This window comes from Jaculus jaculus, chromosome 10 (assembly GCF_020740685.1).
Source record: "Jaculus jaculus isolate mJacJac1 chromosome 10, mJacJac1.mat.Y.cur, whole genome shotgun sequence".
Lineage (NCBI taxonomy): Eukaryota > Metazoa > Chordata > Mammalia > Rodentia > Dipodidae > Jaculus > Jaculus jaculus.
The window spans coordinates 64434965-64461161 of NC_059111.1; the positions used below are offsets into that span (position 1 = coordinate 64434965).

Genomic DNA, 26197 nt, shown 5'->3' on the forward strand with positions numbered 1-26197 from the left:
CTACGTGTAAGTATGTTTACACAGACACATAAAGGGAATTACAGTATACTATAATTACTGGTTTTCTGCTTATTTAAGTTTATTATATAAAATAGACATTGTAAAAATTTCTGTTGAAATATAGACATACCAAAGCATGTGTATTACTTTTCTTGTGGCCCTTATATTTTTGAGAAAATGTCCTTTTGGCCTTGGGTATAGGTTATAGATCCTTGAATCCAGAAGCTTTATCCTAGTGATTTCATTGTTAGACACACATCCATGTTTCATACAAAGCACTGACTATGGTGATTTAGTTTGAAAGAAAGCATTGAAGGCCATTCCCTTGGTCACTATAAAAATGTTATCAGATGTCATATTAGTAGATGCAATAATGCTGTTTTAAAGTTATAAAGACTAAACATGCACATGGACAAAACTTTGTAAAATAAACAAAAAGCAAAATTCTCATCCTTCTGCTGTCTGTTGAGCACTAGTGAAGTTCTGCTGATGAATTACCCCATCCCACCCCTTTGTTTTTGTTTTTGGTTTTTCAAGGCAGGGTCTTCCTCTAGTTCAGGCTGACCTGGAATTCACTATGTAGTCTCAGGGTAGTCTTGAACTCACAGGATCCTCCTACCTCTGCCTCCTGAGTGCTGGGATAAGGGCATGCACCACAACACCTGGCTCCCCTTTGGTTTTTAAGCTATAAGCAGATTTTGTCAGTGAACACACTGTGCTTAACAAAATCAGAATCCATGTTTGAGGTTCTTAGTAAATATTGAACCCTCCCAAACCCTATGTCTATACTGTCTGCTCTCTTTTGTTCTTTTATATATACATACATTTTTCTTATAAATTGTGCAGTATATACATGTTGGGCAATAACCTGTGTGCAAAATATACATGCTGGGCACATGACCAGCCCAAGCCCTATGTAGGGGCCATGTAACAGATTTGCACTCCCTGTTGTAGAGCTCTATTCAAGAAAGTCTTATGAAGGTGACAGTGACCCAAAACCAGAACAGTAGTGATGGGACCATGAATAATGGCTCAGTTCAAACATGCCAAAGCCAAGTCAATTGTTCATTTGAGTATGTGATGCTTACCTCATATTTAGCATAAAAGACAGTGAATTCATTTTTACTGTTTCTCTATTTTTTAAAAGTTTGTCTGGACATTCTTATGAGGACTCTATCCTTTATTTTAGATGTTGAACTGCCTAATTTTCTTGTATTATTGCATGTATTAGACACATACTGTCTCATTCTCTCTTTGGAACATCATTCCAGCTGGCCCTTTAGCATTTATCTTCTGTGTCACATCTCATGGCCAGGTCTCTCTATCACTTTGGTTAATCTGTATACCAATGAAAGCACCAATTACACCCAAAACTGGAAGTAGAAAAGAAATTAAGATCATTTTTCTAGGACAGGAAACATGTTTTAAGTATCAATATCTCTATAAGCAATGAACTTAAGATATCAGAAATGAGACAATTAATTAAGTGAAACCTTGACTGAGACTGATTATACATAGCTCAAGAATAAAATAAAACTTGGTCATTGTTCAGTTACATTAGAGACAGTATGACAAAAATAAAGTAATTTCTTAAATAAGTACTTTTTACCATTAAGCAACTAACGAAATATTTATGACTGTTACATGAGGCTTAGACAAACTAAATTAACATTGTTTGTATACAGTGGATATTTTTAAGACATGAGGAGATTTTTCAGATTTTCTGAGAATAAAATCACAATAAGTCACTTTTTATAAGACTTAAACTCAGTGATTATCATCTAGCAAAACCAGCATATAAGAACCATGATGATACATGATTATTGATAGCTAAACCTCATGGATTATGTATAAAACAAATTATAATATTTTGATATCTGCAAAAGTCTGATATTAATAAAAAGTAGAGTTTACATATTTAAGGTCATGAGGCTACAGAGAGTAAACTATGAACAAAAAATCTGCTAACAGAATTTAAAATAAAACAAGAAATCTATATTATGCAGTAAATTTTTTGGCTTAAATATGAAGACGTGAAAAATTAGATAATTTTTAACCTTAACAAGATTTGGGATCTTTTTTAATTTATTTATTTATTTATTTTGGTTTTTCAAGGTAGGGTCTCACTGTACCTCAGGCTGACCTGGAATTCACTGTGGAGTCTCAGGGTGGCCTTGAACTCATGGCAATCCTCCTACCTCTGCCTCCTGAGTGCTGGGATTAAAGGTGTGTGCCACCATGCCTGGCAGAATTGGGATCTTTATATGTACACATCTTTTTAGAAGATTTAGCACTCATAAAAGCTAAATAAGATGCCCATTAATCTATAAATCATTTTTTGAAATTACTTTAGTTATATTTAACATACCCAAAGAATAGAGGAACTGTATTAAACTGTCATGATCTAATAAAAAATGAGACAAGTCTGTTGGAAAAAGAGGGCGTGGGCATGCCAGGGCCACTTGTCACTGCAGACAGTTTCCAAATGTGTGCTCCACGACGTGCATCTGGCTTTGCAAATAAACACCAGCTCTATAATTCTGTCTCTAGTACTTTAGTAAACTTGTTCAGTAATAACAAAAGTTAAATCTAAAGTATTAAGACTGATTATTGGAGGAATTACATCTTAAATCACAACATAACTGTGTTTAGAATTTTTCTTACTGTTCACCATGAAATAAGTAGGTTTCTTTTTCAGGATTTTAGATATAATAATCTTAGGACAGAATATTAATGAGTGAATTTTACAGTTTTCTCTCCACTTTATCTTTTTCAGTCAGTTCATCTCATAACTACCAACAAAACTTATTTTTTTTTACTATAACACTTTTAATATGACCATTTGTCCCTTCAAAAGGCCTTTTGTTTTTTTAAAATATTTTTGTTTATTTTATTTATTTATTTGAGAGCAACAAAGAGAAAGAGGCAGAGAGAGAAAGAGAGACTGGTTGCGCCAGGGCCTCTAGCCACTGTAAACGAACTCCAGATGTGTGTGCCCCTTTGTACATCTGGCTAACGTGGGTCCTGGGGAATCGAGCCTCGAACTGGGGTCCTTAGGCTTCACAAGCAAGTGCTTAACTGCTAAGCCATCTCTACAGCCTTCAAAAGGCCTTTTGAAATAACTTTTTTGAGGAAAGAGTAGATCAGATTTGACTAATGCTATTTTCCCAGAATAAACATAGATTTTGGAACTTTGTTTCTTATAATTTTTCTGAAACACATTTTTAAAAATATAAAATCAGATTTAAACATTAGATATTTTAGAATTTATTTTACAAATTTAGTATTGAGTACTTTTACATTTAAACATAAATCTTGAGGCTGTTGTCTGTTAGTAGTTCCATAAAAAGCATAGGAAGATAAAGTAAACGTAAAACAGTTACAGATTTCTTATAAGAAGTCCCCATAGCGATTTGGCATTTATTCATCATCATGTTGGGGCCAGGACCCTGAGATTCTCTATGCTTGCAGCCCCCTGACTCTGCAAGGCAGGGAAGCTAAGAAAAAGCCCCCCTTTTTTTTTCTTTCTAAATTCCAGGGAGAGTTTTGGGCTTCCTGCAGGGCTATAGGCTGCTTTCCGATCCTGCCATTTTACATTTTAAGAGTAGAAGAATCTTGCACGTTTTCTATGATCTTAATTACTTTTAGTGTTCCTTGTGGGGGACACTCAACAGTAAAAATTGGCTATACCGTCTCATACAGTGAGCTTGGTGGAAAACATCCCTACGATGAAATGGCACTGCTCAGAACAAATCATTCTGCTGCCTTAGGGCTGTTAGCCACGTACATATTCACACACAGCCATTCATTTCAAGTGCAGCACTTTTCATATAGATTCTAGACAACCATTTCCCTTCATATAGTCATTCATTTATTCAGAAGTTGTGCATTCCCATTTTAAATTTCTATTCTATTTACAACCCCAGAGATTAAAATCAAACCTTGTTACCAGGCAGGGTGTCAGAAGAAGCTGAGGGAGCTGGAGGAGCCGCTGGAGGAGTGTTGGGTTGAGGTCCTCTATGGTGTCCGGGTCACAAGCAGAGGGTGAGGATGAGTGTAGGGGCGGCGTTGAGTGAGAGCGTATTCCTAAGACCCTGGCTACAAGGGCCTCATAAGAATGGCAGGTAGAGCAGAGAGAAGGTCTTGCATACAGAGTGAAAAATCGGGGTTTTCAGACCATTTGTCTGTACATTGGCAGAAGTTTTTTAAATCAGTGAGAATTTGGAAATCAAAAGCATCATTTTCAGGCCATTTGGACCCATTGTCCATCTTATGGATGTGGCCAAGCAGAGTTGCAGAGAAAGATAAGATGTCATATAAGAGTTATAGAGGCTTTAACTTCTTAAGGAGACAGGGAAAGAGCAAAACAAGGGTGAGAGAAAAATAAACCAGAGCTTAATCTGCATTTATGTAGAACACCAATATGACCCCCTGACACATTAGGGTGAATGGGGCCTGCACCTCCCCTATGGGCAGAGGCCATACTGGTTGCAGCTGTTGGCTTTTTAACCTGCTAGTGGGCAAGGAGGGCACCTGTGCTCCCTATGGAGAAAGCTGCTGGCTGTGGAAGATTAAAGGGGCTGGCAGTGGAAGGTGAGAGGGAGAGAGGGAGATGGAGAGGGAGGAAGGGAGAGGGGGTGTCCCGAGATGGTGCAACCAAACCAAAAGGTGCCCCTTAGTGTGTGGTAGACCAGAGAGAGACCCAAGGTGTCGAGAATGCATCTTTCTGAAGACCTGGGGTTGGGGCTAGAGGCCAAGGGGTGTAGCCTGGCATGCTTGCACGGCTTCCATGAGGAGGGGTGGACCCCAAGAGTAGGCCATCCTGAGAGGGACACTTACTGAGAAGGGAGGTGGGGGCGCTGGAGAAAAGAACAGTGAGGCCGAATTGTGGTGGGTGTGAAAGCCTGTATCACGCAGAGATGGTCTGAGGCCTTCATAGGGTCAATGGCAGCTCGGTGGTTCAGCCAGGGAAAAAGGAGGTTTGGACACCCAAGGGGACAACTGGGAGCCTCCTCTGAGACATGAGCACCAGATTTAAGGTTCAGAAGTGGCCAAGGACCACAGACACCACTCTGAGACAAATATAGCAGTTTTTATTTGGGTGGGGGGGCAGGAGCCACCAGGACTGACTCTCAAGAGTGGAGCAGTCCTACACTGTTTTTAAGGGTATCATTTTGTATAACTCTTCTGAATAACAATGTACAGTTCTTTCTTATTTTGTTGTCAGTCATAACCCAAAAAGAGAGACAGAGACAGAGAGAGAGAGAGAGAATGTATATATGTATATGGGTGCCCCTGACCTCTTGCTGTTACAGACAGACTCCAGATGAATTTGCCATGTTGTACATCTGGCTTTTCATGGGTACTAGGGAACAGAACCTGGGACAGCAGGCTTTATAAGCAAGCACCTTTAACTGTCCCCCCAAAGTTTTGCTAATGGAAGATCAATGTTATTGGAAGTACCTGTTTAGTTCTCCACTTCAGTCAGGAGGATGATTTTATACTTTGTGCCAGTTTATTTCCTTAACCTCAATGCATGTCTCAGTCAAACTTATAATTACTAAAACCACAGTGTTAGGCCATGTCCTATGTCAGTTATGGTGCCAGCACTGCTATAGAAATTTTGTTGTTGTTCTTTGCTGATCATTGCAAACAGCCCACCAAGCAGACCTTCCCAATCTCAACAGGTGATTTACTTTGTACAGTAATTCTTGGTTTGAGAAACTTAAGGTTTCATGCAAAATTAAATTTAGAAAATAATAGCCAACAGAAGTGAATGAAAGCACCTGAATTATCATCTGATTAAAGATAGCAAAGAAAAAAGATATTATAGAAGAACTATTTAATGGAGAATAGTATATGTTCATGAGTAGGAAAATTCAATACTGTCAAGATGTGAGTTCTCAACAACTTATGTAGTCAATGAACTTTCTACGAAAATTACAGCAAGTTTGTATATACTAATGTACTGATGGTAAAGTTTCTATGGGAAGAAAGACAGTCCAAAATAGTCTACTTAATAATGAAAGATACTAACACAGAAGGAGAATGTCATTATCTGACTTCAAGACACACTTGAAGGCTACAGGAATCAAGACAATGTATATTGACAAACAGAACAAACACATCAGCAAAACAGAGTAGAGGCTAGAAATCAACCTAAATCAATATGCTGATTTTTTATAAATATTTTTTGTTTCATTATTTACAAGCAGAGAGAGAGAGAGAGAGAGAAGAGGACAGAATAAGAATGGGCACCAAGGACTCCAGGTGCTGCAAACAAACTCTAGATGTATGTGCTACCTTGTGCATTTGGCTTTATTTGGGTAATGGAGAATCAAACCTGGGTCATTAGGCTTTGCAGGTAAGAGCCTTAACCACTGAGACATCTCCAGCCCTATTGATCTTTGACAGGATATCAGAGGCAGTACAATGGAGCAAAGTCACTTCTTGGAGTAAATAGTACTAATACAAATGAGTGTCCATGCAGTCACCATCATCCCCACCCCCATCCTGACAGAACCTTCACACTCTTCACAAGAATTAGTTGAAAGTGGATCACAGAGCTACATGTAACATTCAGAAGTACAGAGCTCCACATTGATTACCTCAGACGGTTTCATCAAGCTGGGGTGTGGCAGTGACTTTTTTAGATACAAAAGCATAATCCAAGAAGGGAGAACTGATAAGCTAAACTTTTTTAAAAATTAATAACTGTGAAAAAATGTTAAGAAAATGAACAAAAGCTGGAGTTCCTTAAGTATGCTGTGTTGTGTGGCTTTAGGTTTGTGCTTCTCTTACTCTGGGTTTGGTCCTGTGAAAGCAGACCAGCTTTTTTTTGTCATTATGGAACTTCCCCTGGATCTGTAAGTTTCAATAATTCCCTTCCTCCTTAACTGTGCCTGGTTTGGAAGTTCATCTCAGCGAACCTGAAGCTGTCTGCTATAGCAAGTAAGCATATGGAAGAATGTTCAAAGTCCTATGTTATTAGGGACTTATAGAGTAACACAGTGAAAACATAACACTTCACACCTGGTAGACTAACAAAATATAAACCATTAACTCCACCATGTGTTAGCAAGAATGCAGATCAACAAGAGTGTTCAATGCTGGTTGAAAACGCAAACATAAGAAATGAAAAAAAAAAAAATCCTTCAGTGAGAGAATGGATAAATAAACTCTGGTACAGATTATTTAGTGCTGAAGAAAAACAGTTGTTAGATCATGAAGAGATTTTACATGGAGAATCATCAGTGAATACTACTGCTTTTCTTCTGTGCTGTCTCTCTGATCCCCAAGCAGATACATAGTCATTCTGTCCTTCCTACTGGTTTCCTTTATCAGCAAGATTTTAGACTTAAAACTGAATTCCAAAGCCTCAGGGCTCAGGTTTGATTCCCCAGTATGCATGTAAAGCTAAGTGAAGCACAGCCACCTGAAGTGACACCTGTGATGTGACTTCTGGAGAACGCAGCACCATGGAGACAATAAAAAGATAATGAATTGTCAGGAGAAAATGGGGACAAGGGAGACTCTCAGAGCACAGAAGACTTTTAGGGCAGTGGAACCTGTCTCCATGATGTGCCACGATACAGACTTAAAAATCCATATCCTACACAGCACTAAAAGGTGACTCTTGTCTATCCACTCTGGACACTGGATGGAAATGATGTGTCTGTGGGTGTTTAGATACATGGCCTATGCTATATGATGTTGGTTAGGGAGACTGTGCATGGGTGCTTCCTTTGCTTTCTGCTCAAGATTCATTGTGAGCACAAAGCTGCCCTACAAATGTGAAGCATATGAACTTGGGAAAGATAGAAGAAAGGGTAATAACCTCATTCATACACACACACACACACACACACACACACACACACAAATAAAAGTTATAAGAAAAATGACAGTAAATTTGTTGTAAAGTGTAATGTTTAGAAGATGAAAGAACAATAAGCTCTGAAACCTGAATGTGCATGGCAGTGTGAAGAATGGTCTAAGAAGTGATTTTTCTTCTCCTTGCCACCAAACAGTAAACACAAAATTGGTTACATTTTTTTTTTACAAAATTGACTCAGTTGTGAAAATAATAAGTGTAAACATTCTTTATTGTCAAGTATTAATTTAATAAAAAGTAGAATTACTTCTCCATTAAAATAACAATGGAACTGGAAGAATTTTGTGGTTGTTTTGTTTCTATTGGTGGTGGTAGGGATGCTGGGGGTTGAAGTTCATGTCCTTAATCAAACACTCTGCCTAGCTACATCTCCAGCCTTTGTGTTCTCTTAATAAGGAGTTTGAAAGGACTCTATATCTCATCAGAACTTGGACATTTATTTTACGTACTACAATGAGTTTGTCATTTCCTTGATCAGTGTAAAAATAAAAGTTTTAGATAAGAACAGAGTTTCCCTACAGTTTTATTACCATCTTCTTCTACCATTATGGAACTCCCCCTCTATCTGTAAGCTTCAATTAATCTCTTCCTCCCACAACTGTGTCTGGTCTGGAAGTTCATCCCAGCAACCTGAGGCTGTCTGCTACCCTAGCATACGTGAGTGATTGCAGAGTCCTGTTGCTCTGAGGGAACCACTCTGAAGTCGGTAGTAGGTCTACAGTGTTGGTTTGCTTGGCTTCTAAGTCCTCTTGGCCATCTCAGTGACTCCTTCATGGTACGATATTCAGATACAGCAAATATACAAACAATAAGAAGGGATGGCATAAATATAAAATAAATGAGTCAAAGATGTTACCTCCCCCAATCAAATAGGAAACAAGAGGGATAATACCTATTGTTCAAGGAGCATTTAGTTAGCTAGATATTTGAGCCATGTATGTAGTTGCGTGGTAGGAGCGCTTGGCTAGGATGGGTGAGGCCGTAGTGTCCAGCCACAGGAGCCCTCTTTTCCTTTCTCTCTCTTCACTTTCCTTCTGTACTCCCTCATTCTAAAGAGCTTGATATTTAGAGGCAGGATAAAAAATAATTTCAGAAAAATATAGTTTGTCTGCACAAGTGGTTAATACACATCAGGTGCATGACTGACATTATGTAAAGAATTTGAACATGCCAGGGATTCAAATCCTCAGCTGTAGACATTTAATTTCTAATAAGGTTGAAATTACTTAAACTCTTTGAATCAGAAATTGGAAAAGCTCACATATGTGTGTCTAAAGGCATGTATGCAATTGGCTACATCAGCTGGGTTTATGATAGATAAATTTGAAAGTGACATATGTCTATCTGTTTTAAATATGTGTATATATGGATAGATAGATACACATACTTGTAAAAGAGGATGTTGTATTGTAAAAGAGGATGTTGTATAGTTATTAAAATGAATTGTCTAGACCTACAGTTGTAGCTGCTAAAGTCAGAATTTAATGTTGAGTTAAGAAAATGCAGTTGTAAGAGGAGAGATATACTTCATAATTTTTGAAAACACATAAGTATATGTGTTATGCTTATTCAATTACCTGTTTTATTTAAATTTTAAAAAATCATTAGAAAGGCTAGGTAAACACAAAAATTGTATGGTACTTACCACTGTGGAAGCAGTGCAAGGAATAAAATTAGAGAAAAGTAACAAAGAGGGCACACCTTTTCTATATTGCATTTTATAAGAAAAACATGATCACAATAATGCAGAGTGCTGAGTGGGTAAAATTGGTTATTAGGTACAAGAGTGAACATTACCTAACTCCTAATTTCCCTTTATGTTTTCCTTTATCTGCAATATGTCAGTATGAGGAATAAAAATGTCATACATTTGTATGTGCATACATATATATATATATATATATAAACATATGTATATTTATATACATATATATATGTTTATATATATTTAAAAGCATTTCCACTAAACAATATTAATATGATATGTATCTCAAAAATATAATAGGAGTTGGGAACATGACTCAGTAGGCAAAGTGCTGCTGAGTTTGAATCACGAGCATCTGCATAAAATGGTAAGTGTAATGGCACACACCTGTCATCCCAGGTGTGGGGAGGTAGACATAGGTGGATCCCCAGGGCCAGCTGAGTAGCTAGATTAGCTGAATAGGTGAGCTCTGCATTCAGGTAAGAGACTCATTCTCATAAAATAAAGTGGAGGAATGTTAGAGGAAAATAACTGATGTCGATTTCTGGTCTCCACATATCTGCACACATGCTTACACTCCATGTATTTTCACATGCACACCCCCCCCCCAACCAAGGAAGTATAGCTAAATGCTGAGGCACACATCCTTGTGTACATAAACGTACACATGGTGCACATCTGAGCACAGCATTCTCTGTAGCTCCTGATGCCTTCCCTCAGGAAAAAGAGCAGCAATGAAGGACTAGGTTTGAGGTCAAAGGGAATTTCAACAGTATCTGTTATCTTTAGTTAATTCAGGACAGATAATGAATATGTCCTACATTTTCATTTTTCAGTTTTGGGGATAACAATATGGATGTGTGCCAAATGAGCCCCACTTGGTGTTACTTCTGACTTTTCCATAGGTTTTTCAAGACAGTAAGTATTTGACTAGAATGTATCGTATATGAAAGATAAGTTTGGAGTCAATAAGCATGTCTTAAAATCAAGTATTTTGTCAACATGTATATTGCAAAAGACATTGTATTATCAGATAAATTAATTGTTGGTATTTTTTCCTCTTTATGAAGAATACAAGTCAATGACCAGATTGTGGAAGTGGATGGGATCAGCTTGGTAGGTGTCACCCAGAACTTTGCTGCAACAGTTCTCCGAAACACCAAGGGCAATGTCAGGTAAATATGTAGCTTTGAAATGAACAACTTGATTACATTGTGCTTTGCTGGATTTCAATTTCCCCTCCTTTTACATATAAACATATGTAATTACAGTGCAGATTATCTGAATTCTAAAATCAGTATGAGTCAATATGTTCAGCCTCTGAGCTATGTTAGTGTGCCTTATTACTAACACAGTAATTGCCAAGAAAATAGAATTTGTAGTTCTAACTTAAATAAATATTAATTTAGTTTCAAGTCCTTTTAACAAAAACAGTTTTAGAGTAATGCAAGCAGGAATGATTGCGCACATACCAGCAATGTAAGCACAAATGGTTGCACACATACCAGCAATGCAAGCAGGAAATGATTGCACACTTGTCAGCAATGCAAGCACAAATGGTTGCACACATACCAGCAATGCAAGCAGAAGTGATTACACAGTTGTCTTCAATGCAAGCAGAAATGGTTGCACACATACCAGCAATGCAAGCAGAAGTGATTGCACACTTGTCACCAATGCAAGTAGCAATGATTATACACATGTCAGCAATGCAAGCAGGAAATGGTTGCACACATACCAGCAATGTAAGCAAAAATGATTGCACACTTTTCAGCAATGCAAGTGAAAATGATTGCACACTTGTCAGCAATACAAGTGAAAATGATTGCACACTTGCAGCAATACAAGTGAAAATTATTGCACACTTGTCAGCAGTGCAGGTGGAAATGATTGCATACATATCAGTAACACTAATTATTTAGACAAGTGTGCTGGATGGTTTGATGCCAAGAATATTTAAATTTTTATTTATTATTTTAAAGAAATAGAGAGGACCAATCTTGAAAGAATTTTAACTTTTCCAGCTGAATAGGCCAAAGAGTGCATTCTTTGAGGCATGAAAATTTATATCCAGTCCTGAAGTTGTGAAAACCAGAACTTGGAAAATGAATGAGCCAACTATGGTCAAAATTTGAAATCAGTTTTGTTTGGTCAAAGGCTACCTTTAAAAAATACACACAGGGCTGAGTGTGGTGGCACAGGTCTTTAATCCCAGCACTTGGGAGGCAGAGGTAGGAGGACCGCTGTGAATTCAGGGCTAGCCTGAGACTACAGAGTGAATTCTAGGTCAGCCTGGGCTAGAGTGGGTCCCTACCTCAAAAAACTTAAAAAAAAAAAACACATATATACACAAAAAGCATTTCATATGTCTTATAATTTTACAAAGCCCTAGGAAGGAACATACTGAGACATTATTGAGTAAGTGTAATTTTGAAAATGTTTTGATGTCACTGCAGTGATGTATTCTGGAAACAGCAGTGGTTGCATGAGATTGCCTTGCAGCGCCTTGTATGTTGCACAAGCATGAGTTTAAACTTTAGTTTTCTTCAGAGGAAACGCACCATTCATTGCTACAGGAATATTTTCAAAAGTGTGCCTTAAGCAAGTTATATACTTAACTTGAAGTGATTTTGTGTGACTCACAATCATCACAAATGCAGATAACATAATATGAAAGTAAGTAGGAAAACATGCGCCTCTGCTCTGCTCTGCGGGTCAACTGTGCTATTCACACAGCCCTTCCCAGGCAGCTGGGACTTGTTTTAAAGCTGCCTACTAGAAATGAAGGACATTCAAAAACTGAATAAGGGTCATATTCACATTGTAAGAATGTATCTCAGCTAGAGTTTGTAGTGACATTAAATCATACTTTTATTTTGTTTCCTTTCTAACTGCTGTCACATAATTTTGTGATATCATTTCAAGGCTTGGAGAGATGGCAGATGTCTTATTGACTCCATCCCCTGATTTCATGTTTGGCCCTTCTCACTCTGTTCTTATCATTGTCTCCAGTGGAGGGATACAATTGAAATATTGTAAAATATGAAGGGTTAGTGTAAAAAAAGGAGTTGAGTTTTGGTTTATATCTAGTTGTAGAAGAACTAATCTAGAGGCATGGAAATAATTCTGCCTCCATCACAATCATCTCCTTTCTGAGTACCTCCAACAGCATTCTCTTCCACATAGAAGCTTTTGGGCCTGCTGTTGAATGCTGTCATCACTTGATCTTGTTTCTTTGCTATTTGTAATCCTTGCTCTTGAATGGTCATACAGTAGGCATTATCTTTTCTGTCATTGTTTTCTATTTAATTTACTGTCTTCTATGCATAATCAATGTATCTTAAACACATCTTAGTTCCTTTGCCCTCCAGAAGCTTTCCCTAGCCTCCTCTTCTATGAGGATATCTTTATTGGCACTCATTCACATCACTCTTTGTCCTTGAGGTGTGTTACAGTCACTGTCATGTTGCTAAGACAAACATCCAACCAGAAACAGCTAATGAGAATAAGGGGATCTTACAGAGTCCAGGGGAAGCTTCATCATGGAAGAAGAAGCTGGCTTACTTCATCATACACCCATAGCAATTTGCTACATTGTAATTCAGAACACATTTTATTCTTATTCACAGAGGTGTAAATAAATTCAATTAGTTATATAAATTTAAGACATTACCTTCAACTGACAAGGCTAAATTCTCTATCCAAAAAGTAAATGGAAGATGATTTTGTTTGTCTAAATTAATCTGTTAGTATTTATTGAATCCTTTCCTTCCATAGGTAAACTACTTTTTATCTTTTTCAAACTGCTTTTTCTTTAAACAATTTTATAGCTTTGAGTTTAAGATTCATTTTTCTATAACTAAACATGAGCAGCCAAACATAATATGAATGTTAAGGATCTCTAAGAAAAAAAAAAGCTTTTAGTAAATTCTCATAGAAATATGAATTGTGAAGATAGGTGGATAAGTCTACTGATTCTAATGAACTGATTTTTTTTCTTTTACATAACATAGGATCTGAAAAAGAACGCTTCTCCCTGACTTGTGAGCTCTGTTACATCAGGTCATAGTCTGTCGACACTATAAAGATGGTAGTGCTCTCAATGACTCAAAATTTTCTTACGTTTTCCTCATTAAACATTGAAATACACTAGAAAGAAATACTAAACAGTATTGATCTATAGTCAGAAGACAATAGCAATAATAATATAGTGTCTATTGTAAAGCATGTGTTAACTGAGTGCCAATCTAGATTGGCCAGTTGCCCAGCTACAGAATTGTCTGGAGTGACAAATCCTTGGGGAAAGTCATGAAATATGGCAACAAAGAGGAAATGATGCATCAGACATGCTCCAGTGAGTAGTTGCAGGAAAAGATATACCAGCCTGCCAAAATTGTTTTATTGTAACAATTGGGTTTCTAAACTTGTGCCTAAATCTAGTGAGGGTTATGGTTAACTTTATGTGTTGACTATGCTAGCTATTCTTAGCTAGCTGACAAAACATCTAGCATGGCTAGGCATCTCCAGTGCTAAGGCCCCAAGAAGAACATAAAGTCCAGAGAGAATGAGCACAAGGCCTCCGAGCTGGTGTATCCATGTCTTCTCCTGCTCTTACACCAAGGCGTTCTGGTTCATGAGCATTCAGACTTATTTCAGAACTTACTGCAGTGCCTTCCATGTGATATATTTACAGATTGGGAAAGGCCAGTCTTTCTTTATTAAATATCTGCTGGTAAATCTCTTCACTCAATGATTTCTTTCTTTCTTTTTTTAGTTTTTCGAGGTATGGTCTCACTCTAGCCCAGACTGACCTGGAATTCACTATGGAGTCTCAGGCTGGCCTCGAACTCACCGCAATCCTCCTACCTCTGCCTCCTGAGTGCTGGGATTAAAGGCATGCGCAACCATTCCCGGTTCATTCAATGATTTCTTATGTCATGTTGATTTAATCAAAACACTTAAGAAAGTCTCTGCTACATTACCAGTTTTCCATATAGCATTCATCTAATGATTCTTTCATGGTCTTGTCTTCATAGTATCAAGTCTCTTTTTGGACCTCAATTAGTGATTCCTGAGCTATGCCCCCACCCCTGTTTTGTTATTTTAAGTACAGTCATGGAATATAAATGGTGAAGGTGGATATATTTGCAGTGTTTCTGATAGTAGCAATGGAAGGTATTTGATATTTCACCTTAAATATGACATTAGCCAAGTTTCCCATAGAGGGAGTACCTTTCTAATTCAATCTTCTTAAGACTTTTCTTTTTATAAAGAGACAGTGGTAAGAGTGTTTACCTAGCATGTACAAATAGATAAACAGCTGAGAGAAGACAACTTAAGAGAGTCAAGAATTAGATCATGTTCATGCATTCCAATATGAAATATTGTTAAGATTTCAACTTTCTTAAGTTAACCTGTATATTATACATATGTAGCAGATTATTACAGAAATGATTGTTCTCTAAAAGCATCTAAATTGGAGGATTTTCACGAGTGAAAATTACCCTCATCAAGGTGGTATGTGTCAGGCAGGAGGACAGTAACATAGATTAAAGCAATAGAATAGTTTCAGTAGAGACCTCCATAAATTTGGAGATATTATTTTCACAAAGGTAAAAAGGATATCAGTGGATGCAATTCTACTGTTCTTAACAAATGGTATTTTGGGATTGGATAGCCTGATTTAAAGAAAAAACAAGAAACCCTTAACCTTTGTCTAACAGATATATAAAAATTAATTCAAGATTTACCACAGACTTAAATGCTACAACTAAAGCTATAAAATTTCTAAAATATAGGCCAAAGTACTTATGATTTTAAGTTCACTAATGATTTTTAGAACAAAAGAAAAACCTAAAATGGAAAAATGCTAAAAATGCACCAAATTTCAAAACACTTCTTTTAAAAAATGCTCTTACATAAATGAAAAAAATAAAACCATAGAGAATTTTTTAAAACTTCATTTTTATTTTATTTATTTGAGAGAGAAAGAAAGAGGCAGAAAGAGAGAGAGAGAAAGAGAGAGAGAGAGAGAGAGAGAGAGAGAGAGAGAGACAGAGAATGGGTGTACCAGGGCCTCCAGCCACTGCAAACAAATTCTAGATGCATGTGCCCCCTTGTGCATCTGGCTTACATGGGTCCTGGGGAATCAAACTGAGGTCCTTTGGCTTTGTAGGCAAATGCCTTAACTGCTAAGCCATCCCTCTAGCCCCATAGAGAATTTTTAAAATGACTTTATGATAAAGGAGATATAGATATATTGAAAGACTTACAATTCTAGTTACAGTGCTTATTACTATATTACTGCGTTATAACACCTAAGTACTAAGGTTTTAATTCAACCCTATTAAAATGTGAAATTGAGAGAAAACTCACCCCCAAAAAGTATACTGTTGACTTTATGAAATCCCTAATCTTTAAGGGAGTGCAAATTAATCCATAATAAGGTACTATACACTACCCAAAGGCTGAAATTTTTTAAGCAATATTTTTATATATTGATAAGCAGTGTAGAGCAGTTTGGACATTCCTGTATTGCTGATGAGAATAAAATAGAACAATGTCAAATGGCAGAACAGTTTGACAAGTTTATTTTCTTTTTCTTTACATACAATTTTGTGGGACAGGGTCTCATGTTGCTCATGGGCCTTGATGGGCCTTATGGCTGAGAATGACTGTGGCTTCTTATCCTCTTGCCTCAACCTCCAAAGTGCTGAGATTACAGACATTCACCATCATGTCCAACTCCAGTTTAATAAGTTCTTATGAAGCTAAACGTAGGCATATGATTCCAGCTAGATGTTCTATTGGTTATTGGTTTAAAAGTAATAAAAGACATATCTATTCAAAGAGTCATGCTTGCGTATACATAGGAGCTTTATTCATAAAAGCTAAAATAATTCAAATATTCTTTAACTAACAATTGGATGAACAAATTATGTTACATCTCATAAAGGGTAATATTTCTCAGCAAGGTGAAAGAGCCAACTATTGATATATTCAACACTGAATGGGACTCTCAAGATCATTATACTGAGATAAACAAGGGAGACATGGAAAGCTTTAGAGTGCTTTTGTAAAAACCTTTATTGCTTTTTAAAATATTTTCTCTATTATTGTACAAAATGTACAACTATCATAACAGATCAGTGAGAGACCCACCAAGACAAGAGGGAACTGCCTGCAAAGAGAAAGTAAGGGGGTGGGGGATGGCATAAGACATGACTTTCAGGAGTCAAGGAACATTTGGGTACATGTCAGAGACTGTCTACCACAGTAGTAATCAATAATTACTTACGAGGGAGGAATGGATGGATGGATGCTAGGTGATATGTCACACAGGCATAATATAAATAGGTTAATATTATACAGTATGTTTTCTTTAATAATACATATTAAACTTACTATAGACCCTGAAACTACTGAGATTACTAAGGAAAATCTGAGCAAGATGGTAAGAGATAATAAACATTTCTACACATAGCACCTAAAGATTCCACAAACTTTGGCTTAAAAGAATAGAAATGTAAAGAAGACATGGTAACAATTGTAAAGTATTCGACAGAGTTAATTCTGGAAGAATTATTAATATTTTTTAATTCGTGACATCTACCTTAATACTGTTAAAAGAAATATACATCCATGGTTATATTTCTCAGCAAGGTGAAAGAGGCAATATTGATATATTCAACACTGTATGGAACTGTCAAGATCATTGTACTGAGAAAATAATATTATTAAAGGGAAGTGTTATTATAACAGAGAGATTTTCTTTTCAAAATGAGGATATTTCTAACAATTTTGGACCTTCAGTGTCATTCACATCAAATGTCACATGCCTTCTGGAAAGTACCAGCTCCCCATGATCAACACGCATGCATGGCTTTTGCTTTTTATTCCCAGCATATGGGTTTCATTACTTTTTTATAGAGAGCTGTCTATCAATTCTACAGGTCAGGATTTTAAAGGAATTATAATTACACACAGTATCAAGTAAATAATCTGAGTTTATTAAATTTCTATCCTTTTGGAAGAAGTTATGCCAAAAAAAGTACAACTGAATGCTAAGTAATTTTTTCATAGATACACATTGTTTATATTCAGATACATACTTGGGCATATCATTTCAAAATATGCAAGCTTTTGTTTCTTCTATTTTACCTAAGATTTTTAAATGCAGTCAATACTGAAGTCTTTTCACTTTATTTGATAATTTTAATAGGGCTTTGTTGCCATTATGTCATACGGGTAGTTCAGAGTTTTACTTTATATCAGGGCCTTTGGTTTCATGACTATACAAGATGGAGTGCCATGCATGGAGAGAGGCAAGAAGATGTTCATGCTTATGGAAATCCTTCATCGTGCGCTATCCCCTTTCCCTCAAGCAGGAAAAGCAGCCACCAGTTTTGGAAAAAGGATGGAGCAACATTTTTGTTTTGTTTTGTTTTGTTTTTGTTTTTGTTTTTGTTTTTGTTTTTGTTTTGGATCAGGCTCTTTCTGAATACCTCTTGTAGGCCTAGAACTTACTTTGTGTAAGACCTCAAAATTACGGCATTTACCTTCTGAATGTTGGTAATATGTTACCATGCCTGGCAAAATAGAGAAAGTTTTGATTTGAAATGTATAAGCAATTATAAACTGCTGCTGCTAGAAAGAAGATAGAAATCAACAGAGACTCAAGAATCTCATAAATCTAATCAAAAGGGTCTTGATTTGATGAAATATTTTCTTATGCTCCTTTTTTGCCAATTAACACCATGCAGATTGTCTTTTCAACATTCACATTCATAAGTATTTAAACCTGAGGACATTAAAACTAATAGACAGGGAAATGTGATTTCTGGAGAGAATGAAGAATTTTCAGAAAATATCTTTGAAGGTTGTCTATAAAATAATATGTAGTTCTTAGAGTCAGATATGTGAGACAACGGTTTCCCAGAATCTGTTTTATTTGCCTTGAAATATAGTACAGATAATAATGTGATAATCAGTAAAGTATTAAGATGCAAGATTTACTTCAAAAGATAACATTTATAATTAAGCTAAAACATTTCAAGTCTAGCTTTCAAAACCAAGCATTTTCATAGAGGTGAGTTTAAAAAAAAATGATATCATATCATTCACACAGAATATATAGAATATTTGTAACTTCAACATAGCAAATTATAAATACAATTGCATGTAATTTTAACACAATTGTATAAATATAATTTTGTAGTTTATTTGATAGCTCATTAGGGAATTTAGTAAACTAATAAAATGAATCCCATGTAATGTAGCTACCCAAACACCAAAGAACAGTATTATATAACACTTAGTCTGATAATACATGAAAAGGAATAACTGATTTATCTGCCTTTGTTTATTATATCTCAGTCTATGACAGAGAAAAGGAAGTCTAGTGAAATAATCCACAACGAAACATAGTGTTGCTTTTGAAACAGTAAAACAGGTTGTGCAAGACATAGATCTTAACTGTAGAATATATCTCATTGTTGTCAATGTGCAATCATAAATTTGGTAACAGTTACTATATTATTATTGGTAAGATGAAAAGAAAAGAAAAACACTTCACCACTGTTGAATGGTGAAGCAAAGAAATGCCTATTATTGTCATAAGACAAAATATTTTCCCATAGACTAAGCTGAGAAATGGTTTGGTTTGGTATGGTCTGGAAAGATTGCTCAGTGGTTAAGGTACTTGTTTGCAAAGCCTGACAATATGGCTTGTAAATCCAAATGCACAAAGTGGTACATGCACAGATTGTTTTAGCAGTAAGAGGCCTTGGTGCCCCCATATTTCTTTTTCTCTACTCCTATTCTCCCCCCTTCTCATCTCTCTGTCTCTTTTTCTCTACCTGTCACTAGTAAATAAACATATATTTTTAAAAGAACTGGGTTATTTTGAGTACCCATGTGTTGGAAATGAAATCACAGATGTGTTATAGTTGTACAGGAGCAGCAGTTGATTTTGCCACATACACACACACACACACACACACACACACGTGTGTGTGTGTGTGTGTATGTATGTATGTATAAAAGGACTAATTGTTACGGAATGAATTTTTATATATTTGAGGGCTTCAAAATTCCATTTAGGTGGTGATGAGAGCTGGGGTTGTTGATCAGTGGTGGAATGTTTGCCTAGCGTGCATAAAACCCTGGCTCAATCCCCTCCACTGTAAAAGAAATAAGTAAGATAGTTATGTAATTCATACTTTTGTAGATCTCCTTTTGAAATCTTTTTGTATATCTCTTTTTTTTATTTAAGAGAGAGACAGAGAACAGGCATGCTAAGCTGTCTGGCTTTATGTGGGTACTGGAGAATTGATCCCAGGCCATTAGGCTTTACAAGCAAGCACCCTTAACCACTGCACTACCTTTCTAACCTTATAATTTTATATATTTAATTGATAAAAGAAACAGAAATTTTCTGAACAACTTTTATGCCAAGTATTTTATGATTTTCATGTGGTTAACCCTGAAACTCATTTAGCAGATAATAATGCATAATATAAATTAAAATGAAAGTAAGAGTTATTCAATACTCTCTGAGCACCAAATGCTTGATATTTTATGCAAGTTTTATAATATTTATTCTTGATATTATGATGATTTATTAATATAGAAACTTTTTTTTTTATTTGAGAGCGACAGACAGAGAGAGAAAGACAGATAGAGGGAGAGAGAGAGAATGGGCGCGCCAGGGCTTCCAGCCTCTGCAAACGAACTCCAGACGCGTGCGCCCCCTTGTGCATCTGGCTAACGTGGGACCTGGGGAACCGAGCCTTGAACCGGGGTCCTTAGGCTTCACAGGCAAGCGCTTAACCGCTAGGCCATCTCTCCAGCCCAAATATAGAAACTTTTAAAATAGTAATATATTCAAGATCATAGAATCCATGCATGCTATTTATAGTTTGATGAGCTTACACTGTCTGAGCCATTTTTCCTTGTTCAGATGCTTTTAACTCCTAAGTTGTGATAACAAAGTAACCATACTCTGGATCTATAACTGAAATAATTACCTTAAATTTGACATTTTATATTTTATTTTTATTTATTTGTTAGATTATATATATAATCTAATATGACATGTTTAAGAATACAGCGTAAAATAGACCAAACACTCTAAGGACATATAGACAGGTTATTTGAGCGCTATCATATTTTCAAACTTTATTAGTTTTATCATAATTCTAGTGCATGCCAGGCAGTCCTGTCATGTACGTCCTGTTTTATTCTCTGATCATTCCATCATCTAGATGCATGAGGTTAGATACAAATTTTCACATGAGGAAAATGAGGCAAAGAGAATAATTTGTTTCCATTGCTGTGTGGTTTCCCTCTGATCCATATTTAAAAGGATGGCATTCTTTTATGACTAGATTACAAGGCTAAAAAGATATATGTAGTACATGCCTTGATGAAAAGCTTTGTACATTAACATGGCATGTTTAAAAGTGAGATTATTTCATGAGCTCAGTTGCCCATCTTTTAGGCAACTGCATATCATTCTTATTTGATCAAACTGTAGAGCAGTTCCCCATTAAAATAACATTGTGCAATGAGTGCACTGCTAACTTACATGGGTAAATTCAGAAAGATGTGATTTTGAGTACTACTGCCTGGATGGTTGAAAGTACTAGTTTCTTATGAAGCATGGAGCAGTCCTCATTTTCTCTGGAGTTTTGATTTATTTATTTATATTTTTAATTTTAGCATCACAACTGATTGTGGTTTGGGAAGTGTTATTTATGAATTTGTTTGTGTATGTGTATGTGTACTCATGTGTTGTGCATGTGCCCTTGTGTGAAGGTCAAAAGACAACTTCACAGTGTCTGTATTCACCTTCCTTATGAACAGGTCTCTTACCACTGCAAATGAGCTGCCACACTGTAATGATGTCAGACGAGCTGTCCTGCACGCTTCCTGTCCTGGCTCTGCCTCTCATTGTCATAGGCAGGTGGGGAATCACACATGCTTGCACCACTTTTCATCTAGTTTTATGTGGGTATTGGAGAATTGAACTCCAGTGTGGCAGGCTTTGCAAAATAAGCACCTTTATCTGCTGAGCCATCTCCCTAACCTAAATATACATAATAAATTTTATGAAATATCATAGTATTTTATATGAATACATAAAATGTATAGCTATAATATTGTTTGAGCTTTTGGTTTTAGAATATTTTAATTATTTTTTAATATTTTATTAATTTAATTGAGAGAGAGAATAAGGGGAAGATAGAGACAAAGAAAATGGGCACACAGGGCCTACAGCCACTGCAAATGAATCCAGACACATGTGCCATCCTGTGCATCTGGCTTATGTGGATATTGGGGAATGAAACCTGGGTCCTTAGGCTTCACAGGCAAGTACCTTAACCACTAAGCCATTTCTCCAGTACTTAAACATATATTTATTTTCTTATTTATCTGACAGGGAGAAAAGGATGAGAGAGAGGGGGGGAGGGAGGGAGGGAGGGAGGGAGAGAGAGAGAGAGAGAATGTGCACTCTGGGGCATCCTGCCACTGCAAGTGAATTCCAGGTTGCTATGACACCATGCATCTTGCCCCATATGGACACTGGAGAATCGAACTCAGACAGTCAGGCCTTGCAAGAAAATGCCTTTAAATAGTTAACCATCCCTTCAGCCCTGTTGTTTTTATAATTTTCTAAATCCAAATATTTTCAAGCTCTTTACTAAGACCCTTATTCATTTCTGGAATGAGCAGCAAAATTTTCAAATGTTTGGCACATGGTCAGTTTCCAAATCTCATCATGTGATTATCCTGAGTAGTTTGGAAGGTTTGTCTTGCAGTGACAACTATATATAGACAACTGTCTATATGTCTCTATTAGGAGAAATGGATAAGCCTCAAGATCTGACAATGTAATTCAATGCAAATGAATTCAATACAAATGAAGGTAAAGAATTTATGGTTTGAAGGAATCTGAATTCTGATTTCTATTTTGGGCTTGCTACTGATTTTTATTAATACGAGTTCTGCACATAGACTGCTTCCTTCCACCTTTTAACACTTTGTAGCAGGCGAATAGTACTCTCCTATGACCAACTATGTTGTGTATATAAAGACACATATGCAGTAAGTCACTCTGTCTAAAACTGCATTTCTAGGATATGAATTTTGGAATTTCTTTATATGGGTAACATTCAACATGATTTCTTATATTTTCCAAATAAATTAATTCTAAACATAGTATTTATCTACATTCATTTATCACATTGAAGAATTTAACTTTCTTCAATCTTAGAGGCCATAGCATCTTTCAAGGAAATTGCCTTGTGCGTCTTGTGGAGGTGCAGAGCCCTCATATTAGAACAGATCAGAGCAAAGCAAGGATGTTGATGATTCTTAAGCCTTTTAAGGATGGTTCAGAGTCTTGGTCAGTCTAGTAAGGCAATAGGTGAACAATGAAATAAACAAGTACACAATAGTAGGAAAAGAAGAAATAATAAATACCTTTGTTTATACTGGATGTGATCTTTAGTATATAATGTCCTAAAGAATCTATAGAAAAAGAAAACATAAAATTGGTGTATGAGTTTATTAGTAAGGTCACAAAAGACAAGACAGATACTTAAAAGTCAATTATATGTTTACATCTTAGCAACAGTAATTGAAAACTGAAATTTGGAAATTAATACCATTTATAATCCCTTCAGAAAACCTAAAATACTTGGAGATAATTTTAACAAGTTACATTTAAGATTTGTATACTGAAAATCACTATTGTAGTTGACTTCACTTTTCTGGGATGAACATCTAAACCAGACACAGTTTATGGGAGGGAGGAATTTATTTCAAGCTTACAGATTCAGGGGAGGTTCCATCCAATGGCAGAAGCAACTGGTTCCCATTCACAAATCCAAGCATAGAGACACCACCAAACATCCAGCACCTCAAGAGAGCATAGCTAGAGCTCAAAACTTCCCTGCATACCTTTAGGCTGGAATTCAGATCCATTCCCAGTGACATGCACCCTCTGTAGCAGGAGTGCACCTTCTAGGGGCTGGAGCTACAAGCCCAATTTTAATAAAAATTTTAATTTTAATAAAAATAATTTTAATAAAAAGAGTCTATTGCGAACACATATTCAGACTACCACGACGACCATGTACATAAGTAATAATTTAAATAAAGGCAGAGTTGATCCAATAAGTTAATATTGTTCAGAAGTCACTTCTCGATACATTGATCTGTAGATTCAAAGCAATTCAAACATTCTACAGGGCTTTGTTTTTTTATTAACTGACAAGTGTATTATAAAGTTTATATGGAAATGCAGTTAAAAATAAGACCTGCAGAGTTGAAGAAATGCACTGATTTTCAAGATGCACTATACAGCAATCAGGGAAATACGGTATTGGTATAGTATAAACTCATCAATGGAATAGATTGAAGATGCAAGAACTCAAACCCCAAACATATGCTCAACTGATTTTCCAAATAATGTACCAAGTAATCCATTGGTTGCAATGATGCAAAAATAACTGATTCTCTGTTCAGAAAAAAATGAAACCACCCTTATCATGTAGCATGCTTAAAATTAATTTAAAAGTTATAGGCCTCATGTAAAAACAAAGCATTGCACTTTATGATAAAAAATAGTTGAGAATTTTTTTTCCTTTTTGCATGTGTGTGTATATATGTTCATATGTGAGTCAGTGCACATCTGTTTGGGTATGTGTGCATGCATAGATAGGTACCATAGCTTGATGCCAGTTGTCTTGCTTAGTTGCTTTCTGCACTGAGTTAAGGTCTTTTATTTGAACCCAGATGCCCAGCATCTGCCTCCTGTGTGCTGGAATTACTGGTGGGCCACCATCCCCCTCCCCAGCATTTAAATGGGTTCTGAGGATCTGAACACTAGTCCTTACAGTTATGAGATTTATACAGCAAGCATTTTAACCACTGAGCCATTTCTCCAGCTGTAGGAATAAAAGTGTAATTATTTAGTGCAAGCAAAGTCTTCTTAGGTAAAAATAAAATAGACATGAATTTGAATTTCCTAAGACATAATTTATTTTTATGTGGTTTCCAGAGCAGTTTTTTCCTTAAGATCTATCTGTTCACAATGCCATCAACAGTTGTCCCATATATATTATTGTGGTGACAGATAGATATTAAAGAGATTTCACAAGTTTGTCATTTAGTAATATGAATTCATTTCCTCCACATGGTATTTTACTCAGCCATGTATTGAAAAATATTTCCTTTTAAAGGATCTTAGTTTTAAAATTCGTAGACATGATTGCAGAGGCTAAAATAACAAGGTATAAACTTGTAGAAGTTAATACATTAAGTGCATAAACATGTATACATACATTTTGCATAAATAACATCTGAGACATGAAAATAAAATATATATTTTAAATACTAAATATTTCAACTCAATCAAACATAGAATCCATTTTCTAGAAATAGGCTAAATATTTGAAAGGATTATTTCATGTTAAAAGAAACATGAATGGTAACAAGTGCATGAAAAAATAATGTAATCAGCCATATGGTATTAATACTGGTAGATATTAACTAGGACTATTGATATTTGCGAAGACAGGTGAGGACTCCCAGCAGCCCGGCCCTCGCGCATTACAATACTGAGAGCTGGTGAGGACTCCCAGCAGCCCGGCCCTCGCGCATTACAGTACTGGGTGCTGGTGAGGACTCCCAGCAGCCCGGCCCTCGCGCATTACAAGTACTGGGTGCTGGCAACGCATGCAACAGCTGCAGCTCTCGTGTATTTCAGCAGTAATATTAAATTGTACCCGCTATAAAAAAAAAAAACTTGGAAATTCTGTGATCCCACTAAAATGAAACTCCCAAGGAGATTAATTGTAACTAAGGTGAAGAAGGCTAACTAGAAAGAGATAAAAGTAGTTTTGTTCATCTTCTGTATCTTCATTATGGTAGTGATTACAAGTTTATATATTTGTCATAGTTAGTGACCTGTACATTTAAAGTGAATGTACATTATCATGCATAAGTTATATCTGAAGAATGAAAAGCTATCATATCCTATCATTACTTTATTACCAAAGGAAAATAAATCAAAAGTTAATGAACATCCAAGCTTACTTTCTAAGGAAAGTCTTGTTTAAAAGTATGAAAATAGGGCTAGATGGCTAAGTAGTCGAGGTACTTGCCTGCACACTCTAAGGACCCAAGTTCAAGTACCCACGTAAGCCAAATGCACACTATGGCACATGCATCTGAGAGTTCTTTTGGAGTGGCTAGAGGCTGTGATGTGCCAATTCTGTCTCTCATTCTCACTTTCTCTCTCTCCATCTTTCACTCTCTCAAGTAACTAAATAAATAAAACATTTTTAAACTATGAAAATATTTTAAAGAAACCTTTATAAACATCTAAGTACAAAATTTTAATTTTCAGTATATTTATATAGAAAATGGTAGTCTATGTGTTTTAAAACTGATTGAATATAACACTACTATAATCAAATGGAAACATTAATTCAACATAGAAGAAGATTCACTTAAGAATCACATCCAAAATGATCATCTGAAATGATACTTAGAACTTAAATCCTGGAAGCATTTTGTTTATGCTTTTA

The 26197-nt window shown here is 36.1% G+C and overlaps 1 protein-coding gene across 7 annotated transcripts in view; it reads left to right on the top strand.

The window, feature by feature from the left end:
* Ppp1r9a (protein phosphatase 1 regulatory subunit 9A) overlaps positions 1–26197 on the top strand; it is a 336716-nt gene that overhangs the window by 216728 nt on the left and 93791 nt on the right. For all 7 annotated transcript variants that reach the window (XM_045159908.1, XM_045159910.1, XM_045159909.1 and 4 more), the window contains exon 5: positions 10670–10774. In XM_045159908.1, coding sequence (XP_045015843.1) covers positions 10670–10774 — 105 coding nt within the window. The remainder of the gene's footprint in view (positions 1–10669; positions 10775–26197) is intronic.